Source organism: Octopus sinensis, linkage group LG22, assembly GCF_006345805.1.
Source record: "Octopus sinensis linkage group LG22, ASM634580v1, whole genome shotgun sequence".
NCBI classification, from domain to species: Eukaryota; Metazoa; Mollusca; class Cephalopoda; order Octopoda; family Octopodidae; genus Octopus; species Octopus sinensis.
Genome location: NC_043018.1, coordinates 24,447,828 through 24,458,140, shown reverse-complemented (window position 1 = coordinate 24,458,140; position 10,313 = coordinate 24,447,828). Strand labels below are relative to the sequence as shown.

General features: G+C 38.3%; 1 protein-coding gene across 1 annotated transcript in view; it reads left to right on the top strand.

Annotated features, from left to right (window-relative positions):
- Nucleotides 1-9,206, top strand: part of LOC115223275 (band 7 protein AGAP004871-like) — a 111,014-nt gene extending 101,808 nt beyond the window's left edge. The window contains exons 4-8 of the mRNA XM_036512141.1: nt 300-382; nt 545-748; nt 4,096-4,151; nt 6,021-6,099; nt 8,568-9,206. Coding sequence (XP_036368034.1) covers nt 300-382; nt 545-748; nt 4,096-4,151; nt 6,021-6,099; nt 8,568-8,753 — 608 coding nt within the window. The 3' untranslated portion in view covers nt 8,754-9,206. The remainder of the gene's footprint in view (nt 1-299; nt 383-544; nt 749-4,095; nt 4,152-6,020; nt 6,100-8,567) is intronic.
- The last annotated feature ends 1,107 nt before the right edge of the window (nt 9,207-10,313 follow it).

Below are 10,313 nucleotides of genomic sequence, written 5' to 3'. Positions count from 1 at the left end.
CCCAGACCGGGCGTTGTGAGTGTTTATTGAGTGAAACCACCTGAGGCTCCTGCAGGGGGTGGTTGCGATCCCAGTTGTATTCTTTTGTCATTAGGAAGGGCATCCAGCTGTAGAAACCAAGCCAAAACAGATTATGGAGCCTGGTGTGGTCCCTGACCCTGCCAAGCTGTCCAACCCATACCCACATGGAAAACAGACATTAAATGTTATTCATGATGATGTTGATTAAACGATGTATATATTGTCTTTTCTCCTCTCTCTCTGTGCTTTGATATCTTCCAATTTTTGTTTCCTTCTAGGAATCTTCTTTGTGTTACCTTGTGTTGAGAGTTACACCAAAGTTGACCTGCGTACGTTGTCATTTGATGTGCCACCCCAAGAGGTGAGTTTGTATAAAGTACCACACCTTCATGTGTGTGTGTCTGTGTTGTGTGTGCATTTATATTCAATTTCCTTTAACTAATCAATATATATATATAATGTGTAACATGTATGTAATAATACATATAAGTATGTATTACAATGTGTATTTTATATGTTGTAGGTGTTGAGTCGTGATAGTGTGACAGTGTCCGTCGATGCAGTTGTCTACTATCGGGTCTCAAATCCCACTATATCTGTCGCTAATGTCGAGAATGCTCACCACTCTACCCGACTTCTCGCCCAGACAACCCTGCGAAATATGCTGGGCACTAAAAATCTATCAGAAATCCTAACAGACAGAGAGGCAGTAAGTCAAGGAATGCAGGTCAGTTATGTTTTGTTTTTTGGAGCATTCTTTTTATGTGAGGTAGAATTTCAAGAAATGACCTTTAACAAACTTTCTATTTTGAAAAATAACTCCTTACAAACACCCTACTGTTTTTAAAATCTCAATCAGCAATTTCCCTATCCTTTCTATAATCTCTCTCAGCAATCTCCTTACCCTCTTCAAAGGTTTTGGTGCTCCAGCATGATCACAGTCAAATGACTGAAACAAGTAATAGAACCTCCGTTACCTTAAAATCTCCCTGAACAGCTTCTCATCTTTAACCCTTTGGCATTCAGATTATTCTGTCAAATGTAATCCTTATTCACATTGTTTTGAGTTAATCATGGATTATCTCATAGCTTTGAGACTTCAATGATGTGGTTGCTTATTTTTAAAATTGTATTGTAGGGTAGGTGTAAAGGGCCAGATCTGGTCAGTTTGAACATAAAATGGGTAGAATGTTTGGGCTGCATATGGTTACTTTAACCTTTTACAATTCATATTATTCTGTCAAATGTAATGTTTATTTATTCACATTGTTTTAAATTAATCAGGCATTATCTCATAACTCTGAGAATTTAATGGAAGGCAGATTGTATGATGCCTGTGTATGTACAGCTATGCTACATGGCAGTGAAACATGGGCCTTGACTACAGAGGACTTGCGAAGACTTGAAAGGAATGAAGCTGGGTGCTCTGCTGGATGCAAGACAGGGTGTAAATGATTTAAGAGGAAAACTAGGGATAAGAGGCATCAGACGTTGTGTGCAAGAGAGAAGACTTCACTGGTTTGGTCATGTGATGCATATGGATGAGAACAGCTGCATAAAGAAGTACTGAGCTCTAATTGTGGAGGAAACCTGTGGGATGAAAGGATGAGAAAGAATCTTCAGATACCTGGCCTCAATGATGAAATGATAAGGTGACCAGGAGTTGTGGCGACTTTCTGTACTTGACAAGACGAGTCAAGATAAGTAAAATCACTGTCATCCCTTCATACTGCCTTGTCCTTTACGGTGCTGATGCAACATAAAAGGCACTCATGCCGGTGGCACATAAAAAGCACCCAGTAAAGTGGTTGGTATTAGGAAGGTCATCGAGCTGTAGAAACAATGCCACAACAGACAACTGGAATCTGGCCAGCTCCTGTCAAACCATTCAACTCATGCCAGCATGGAAAACGGATATCAAATGATGATGATGATGATTGTTTATTTTTTGAATGACACTGTAGGATAGGTGTGAAAGGCCAGATCTGTTTGAACGTAAAATGGGGTAGAATATTCAGAGCTGATATGGTTGGTTTAAATGTTGAAGGGCTAAATGGTGGAAAGACCTGATCTTGCAGCACCCAGCATTTTTTTCATGGAACCCACTTTGAAAAACACCATCTCCTCTTCAAGTTACTCCAGTGCACTCAGCTTTTAGTTAAGTGGACAGGAGTAACACAAAGAGGAGACAATGTGCTGCTCAACTCAGGAATCAAACAAACGACTTTATTATCTTGAGAGCAACTTTAGCACACCGGGCGTAATGCTTAGCAGTATTTCATCTGCCATTACATTCTGAGTTCAAATTCCACCGAGGTCGACTTTGCCTTTCATCCTTTCGGGGTCAATTAAATAAGTACCAGTTATGCACTGGGGTCGATATAATCAACTTAAGCCATTTGTCTGTCCTTGTTTGTCCCTTCTGTGTTTAGCCCTTTGTGGATAGTAAAGAAATAGGTATTTCGTCTGCCGCTATGTTCTGAGTTCAAATTCTGCCAAGATCGACTTTGCCTTTCATCTTTTCAGGGTCAATAAAATAAGTACCAGTTATACACTGGGGTCGATGTAATCGACTATCCCCTCCCTCAAATTTTCAGGCCTTGTGCCTACAGTAGAAAGGATTATCTTCAGAACAACATCCTAACCAGTACGCCACACACCTCAGCATATGCGTGTGTGTGTGTGTGTGTGTGTGTGTGTGTGTGTGTATGTACTTGTGTGCTTGTCCATGTCTTTGTGTGGACACCAATGATGATGTTTACCAAGCATAAATTTTGCCATGTCTATGCATTTGACAGCACTGCATATCTTGTCAAATTTACATATCTGTGCTTTTGACAGCTTGTCATTACTGAAACGATTTTTTGACAGCTTGTTATTAACGAGACAAACAATATCTATTTTATGCAAACTGCTGTGCAAGCATGAAAACTTTAATCTGATAAAACCTCACATTGAGTGAAATAAGCATATGAATACATTCCATTTGTGCTATTTTCTTCAGCACAATAACTGCATGTATATGCGTGTGTGTGTGTGTGTGGTGTGTGTGTGTGTGTATGTACTTGTGTGCTTGTCCATGTCTTTGTGTGGACACCAATGATGATGTTTACCAAGCATAAATTTTGCCATGTCTATGCATTTGACAGCACTGCATATCTTGTCAAATTTACATATCTGTGCTTTTGACAGCTTGTCATTACTGAAACGATTTTTTGACAGCTTGTTATTAACGAGACAAACAATATCTATTTTATGCAAACTGCTGTGCAAGCATGAAAACTTTAAATCTGATAAAACCTCACATTGAGTGAAATAAGCATATGAATACATTCCATTTGTGCTATTTTCTTCAGCACAATAACTGCATGTATATGCGTGTGTGTGTGTGTGTGGTGTGTGTGTGTGTGTGTGTGTGTAATACATGTTTTATGTATATGCGAATGTTTTATATACTGGCTTGGCTGTGTGGTAAGTAGCATGCTTCCCAACCACATGGTTCTGGGTTCAGTCCCACTGAGTGGCACCTTGGGAAAATGTTTTCTACTATAGATAAATACACACACACGTGTGTGTGTGTGTCTTTGTGTCTGTTTGTCACCCCTCTACTGCTTGACAACCAGTGTTGGTGTGTTTACATCCCTGTAACTTAGCAGTTCAGCAAAAAAGACCAATAGAATAAGTATTAGGCTTTAAAAAAATAAGTCCTAGGATTGATTTGTTCAGCTAAAAAAAAAGAAAAAAAAACTTCAAGAAGGTGCTCCAGCATGGCCATAGTCAAATGACTGAAACAAGTAAAGAATGAATGGTAAAGATATTCTTTTCTACTCTGGGCACAAGGCCCGAAATGTTGGGGGAGGGGACCAGTTAATTTGATCAACTCCAGTATGCAGCTGGTACTTAATTTATCAACCCCGAAAGGATGAAAGGCAAAGTTGACCTTGGCAGAATTTGAACTCAGAATGTAATGGCAGATGAAATACCGTTAAGCATTTCACCTGGTGTGCTAATGTTTCTGCCAGCTCGTCGCCTTCTAAGGGTAACTATATTAAATATTGTTTTTCTCTCTTTCAGTCAGCTCTAGATGATGCAACAGAGAACTGGGGAATCCACGTGGAGAGAGTTGCTATGTAAGTGTTTATCGATTGCATCTCTTGTGTTAATTATGTCCTTGGGTTTCCTATTTGCTTCCCCTTAGAAAGCATGAAAAATGACTAATACTTCCTTCAAACTTTGCTTTTGTTATGATATTTATTCAAACCCTAAACAACCCCTCTCAACACATGGCTATGATGTTCCCTGACTACACTCACTCATGTTCAGAGATGCACATATTTTCAGCCACCAAGAGACATGCTCAAGGGGTTAAGGTTGAGCAACTGACAAGCAAATCTGTGGTATTCAGCAGAATATTTGCTGATATTTCTGTTTCAGTAACTCAGAGCTGAATCTTTCTGAAATGTAATGGAAAATAGGTTGGCTTCAAAACATTGATGTCCAGGTCACAAAAGCAAAGGTTGAAGGGAATAGTAGTCACTTCCTTTGATTTCTAGATAGAAACAAACAGGAGATAACACCTACTGGCCAAAGACAATAAGCAAATCTGTGGCATTGAGCAGAATATTTGCTATAATGATATTTCTGCTTCAGCAACTCGGAGCTGAATCTGTCTGAAATGTAATGGAAAATAAATCGGCTTCAAAACATTGATGTTCAGGTCACAAAAGCAAAGGTTGAAGGGAATAGTAGTCACTTCCTTTGATTTCTAGATAGAAACAAACAGGAGACAACCCTTACTAGACAAAGAACAAAAGGAAAAAACATTTTGTTCCACAGTATTATCAGTCTGATAATATAATGAATTTCCTTCACATAATGTGTGTGTGTTTAGGACACATGCATGTAAATATATTATTATTCTTAATCTAAGCCAAGAAAACTAATTATCTTCTATGTTAAGTTGATAAACTCAGATATCTGTTATATATAATTTTATAATTTTTTCCATGTATTTTTGTATACTTGTTGTCTTCTCTTGATACTATAAACATGTCTCATGGTCCCAACCATTTGTTATTGTCCTGTTATTCCTAAAGGAAGTTTTCTTTAAATCTATTGGCATACTGAAGCCAGTCACTCTATTGTTAAACATGCCGAAATCATAGAACTTTAGACAACAGATGGTAAAGGTGTGTTTTGAAACAGCAAAAACACTGGTAGGATTGGGATGTCCTTAACCCTTAGCCCAAACATTTCCATAAATCTGTCCTAAACGTCCATGCTTGTTTCAGACTAGTTATCCCTTGTTTCATACATTCTGAGTAATATAAAGCTTTCCTAAATCCCAAATTACTCTGGTGGTTGGAAAAAATTGGGAACATGTGTCATATATGATGTATGGATGCCAGGGAAATATATCCTGGGTAACACATGTGATAGATTGGACAAGCATGTGTGTGTAATTTAAATTGGGTGTGAAGTGAAACAATTGTTAGCAATGTTAATTAATTAATTAATTAATTAATTTATATCCATTGATTCTCCCCATTTTCAAACTTTATTATAATATTCGATGTTTTATAAAATATTTATTGAAGAAATATCTCTTCAAAATACAATATATTAAACCAGAATATCTTGGATGAAGCTATCCTTATAAGAGGTTTAAATATCCTCATAGTGAATATATCCGTTCTTTCAACATGTGACCTCGTGAGCACCGCCAGCAATTTTTTTCCTCTGTCTTCCCTTCTCGGGATCTTTCCTTCTCCTTTGTTTCCGACGAAGAGCTCCGCTCGAAACGTTAAACCCTCCTTCTTCCCTGAGCGTCCAATAATACTTTATTTGTTCCACGTCCTCGCGTTGCTGTGTTTTTTTGTGTTTTCTTGTTTGGATTAACTTTATATATATATATATTATATATATATATATATATATATACATACACACACACACACATACATTTTCATCGTCTCTCTCTCTCTCCTCTCTCTCCACAGAAAAGATGTCAGATTACCAGTCCAGTTACAAAGAGCAATGGCTGCAGAGGCTGAAGCATCTAGAGAAGCAAAAGCTAAGGTCAGTGACTAACTATTATTTCCTAGTTCTGTGTGTGACTGTGTCTCTATGATTCTGTCTGTATGTGTGTGTGTGTGTGTGTCAATATGTTCACAGGTATGCAACTATTATGGGTACCTGTGAAGATATGTATGCATGTGTATAAATCAGGATTTTTTTTGCATTTTGCATTAATGCAGGTATGTAAGTAATTTATTTGTTAATAAATATAATAATATAAATTACTTACATGTTTTTAAGTTACGAAACAATCTGTTGTGATATTAGAAATTTCTTATTGTTAAATAAAATCTCATAAAATATTTCTCTGTCATTTATGACTAGCGGACGTTAAATGATGATGATGATATATTGCGTGTGTGTGTGTTTGTGCTGATGCGTGTGTATGCAAGTATGTCATGTTCATATTTGTGTGTGCATGTGGGTATGCAAATCTCTGCATATATCAGTGTGTATATATGTACACATCATTGTATGTGTATGCATGTATATATGAGTGTGTCTATATCTGCTTATGTATGTATATGTGTGTGTGTATTTATGTATATATGTGTGTACATTTATGTGAAATGTGCATATGTATGTTTATATGTGTATATATATGTGTATATATATATATATATATATACGTGTGTGTGTGTATGTTGTCTCCTCGTCTTGACATCACAATTTTACTATTGTTATGGAGTCATGTCCACTTGCTTTACTGCTCCAGTTTGGCCTGCGCAAAAACCAAGTTCAATCCCTCTTTTCTGTTGGGTACCACTATGAGGTTGCACAACATATTAGAGATAGCAGTCAAATCATAAATCTTTACCATTTTAAAGACGGACATATTGGATGATATAATCCAACGTACACTATTCCTGAAATAAAGGCAGGATGGTCATGCCTGGAACACCTTTAGTCATATCTACTGGATGAAGCCTAACCTGGGGCTAATCAATAACTTCACAGTCAAATAGTTAATAGTAAGGAGAGGCTGGTATCCAACTATAGAACTAAATTCCTTTAGTCCCTCCTAGATGATTGCTTAATTAGTGAGATGTGGGGGCATTCATCCAGCTGTGAAAATGATTAAAATAATTACTGATCAATAATTACTTTTGCTCAAAGTTGATGTCAAAAAATCAATTCATTCTTCAATATCTTTATATCTGTTGCTACATCTCTCTTTATATGTCTCGCCTTCTCTCTCTATGTCTCTCCCTCCCTTTATTCATCTCTCCTCTTTCTACACCTCTACCTCCCTTTGTACATCTCTTTACATCTCTCTCTCTCTCTCTTTACACATATTTCTCTTTCTACATATCTCTCATTCTTTCTACATATCTCTCATTCTTTCTACATCTCTTTCACTTTTTCAACGTTTCTCTCACTCTTTCTACATCTCTCTCTCTCTCTCTTTTATTTCTATGTGTGTCTCTCTCCTTTGCTCTCTTTCATTTCTGGTTCTCTCCTTTTTCTTTTTTCCACTCTTAGTATTTCTCCCCCACCCCTTACATTTTGTCATACAATAACAGAATAATAATAATAATAATAATAATAATAATAATAATGCAGATAGATTTTCTCTTCAATTTCTTTCCATAGTTAAGATTGTATACTTCTTGACATAAAGTGAAAAATAGAAGAAAACAACTCACAAGACAGAAGAGCTAACAAGGGTACATAACAAGGACTAAAGCTTTCAGGGATGTTGTCTTCAAGGACAACATATTCTGTTCAGTGCTTTGTGAACTTTTATACCAACTAAAAAATCAAATATATCCAAGAAAAAAAGCACCATTCGAGTGTTAGGCCTCATTGAGGCAGTGAAAAGTGACCAACACCTTTGGCAATGCACCATCCTTGTAAGGCAGTGAACTGGCAGAATTGTTAGCACGCTGGGCAAAGTGCTTAGCAGTATTTCGTCTGTCTTTACGTTCTGAGTTCAAATTCCACTGAGGTCGACTTTGCCTTTCATCCTTTCAGGGTTGATAAATTAAGTACTAGTTGCATACTGGGGTTGATCTAATTAACAGCCCCACCTCCCCCAAAATTTCAGGCCTTGTGCCTACAGTAGAAAAGAATACACCGTGGTTGTGTAGACCTCTCAAGCCGAGTGAAACCGTAGTCGTGGCTGATGTTGGTGTCGGGTCAATGGCACCCATGCCAGTGGTATGTAAAAACTACCCAACCACACTCTCGGAGTGATTGGCATTAGGAGGGGCTTCCAGCCGTAGAAACCTTGCCAAATCAGATTGGAATCTGGTGCAGCTCCCTGGCTTACCAGTTTTCAGTCAAACCATTCAACCCATGCCAGCATGGAAAGCAGACATTAAAGGATGATGATATATATATAAAATAGATGTCTGTTTGTGTGTGTATGGTCATTATGCATTTCCACAGTTTTCAACTGATTTCACTCAGACTTTATATATATATATATATATATATTTTTTTTTTTTCCTTTTCATTCTTTCCAGGTAATTGCTGCTGAAGGCGAACATCAAGCTTCTCGTGCCCTTAAGGAAGCAGCTGACGTCATCAATGAGTCCCCGTCAGCTTTGCAGCTCCGTTATCTCCAGACGCTAAGTACAATCTCGGCCGAGAAGAATTCCACAATCGTATTCCCCTTACCGATTGACATGTTACAACAGTTTTTACGGTAACAACACCAAACACAAACACAAAAACACACTAAAAAAAAAAAACACCAACTTTCTCTTAAATACCCCAACCAAACTCACCCCCACTCCACAAAAGTAGATAAAAATCAAAGCCCTCCACCCTGGCCACTCCCCAATACTGCTTGGAGGAATTCCTGCTCCCTTCACTGCTTCATCCTCCTCTAACAGCAACAACAACAAAATTTAGCCGGGGGGGGGGGCCTCTATGTAGTTGTTGATCCTGCAAGAAATAGTAGTCAAATTCTCCCTCAAATCACACCCTACTGTCCTAGATGAAGAAAGGATATACATTTGATAACGTAGTCATATATATGTGTATATATATAAGACGGGGTGGCCATGGATGGAACACATTTCATCATAAATTTACTCAGCAACAATACAACAAAAGGAAGTGAAAACCCCCTACCCCACTGTCACCCCCCCACCCTCTGGACAATGAGATTCGAGATGATTAACTTAAAATCATGTTTGTTATTGTTTTTATTTCTGAATAATTTATTCAAATAAATTATTGTTTCGGTAGTCTTATGATGACAATACAGCCTGTTAGAAATAGCAGCCAAACGTCCCTCTAATCACACCCTGCTTCAGTGATTCTCAAACAATGTGCCACGAGATGTGACAAGGTGTTCTACGTGATGTAGCTAGATGCATCACAAGAGGAAGCTAGATGCACTGATATAGCTAAGTGCATTGCAAGGTGCAGCTGGACACACCAATACATGCAGCTAGCTGTGCTATGAGATGTAGCTAGTTATTCTCCGAGATGCATGTAGATGCACTGTAAGATGCAGCTAGTCAGGCTGCACAATGTGAGATGTGACTAGGCCTGTGGCAAGAGATGGCAAAGCATGCAGCAAGATGCAGCTAGGCCTGTTGCGAGACATGGTTATGCATACTGTGAGCTGTAGGCAGGCACATCGCAAGATGCAACAAGGCATGCTATAAGATGCAACTAGGCATGCTGCAAAATGTAAGATGCAGCTAGGCTTGCTACAAGACATAGCAAGGCCATGCTGCGAGAAGATGCAAGGTACAATGCATAATATGGCTTGGCCTGTTGCAAGATGTGGCTAAGCATTTTGCAAGATGCAGCTTGGCTTGCTGCAAGATATGGCTACAACCAAAGAAGGATGTTGCTGGACACAGTGCAAGGTGCAGCCAGGTACGCTGCGAGATATAGCAAGTGTAGAGATGAGGTTAGGTGCAATGCAAGATATAGATTGGTGTATCATCACAAAAATAAAATTATATTTTAGAAATGTTCAAAATATAAATTGAAGTTTCAAGCATTGTTTATTGACTAAAGAATTACGGAGTTCATCAATTATCTATAACAGTGGTTTTCAACCAGGGTTCCGCCAGTACAGTCCAGGGGTTCCGCAAGAAGTTACAAAGCTGCTAAAATCGGCAGTAATTTTTAATTCTCCTGTGCAGATATGTGTGCATAAGACTATTAAATTATTGCACAGGGGTTCCTCGAGCCAGTGGAATGTTTCCTTGGGGTTCCGCTCCAGCAAAAAGATTGAAAAGCACTGA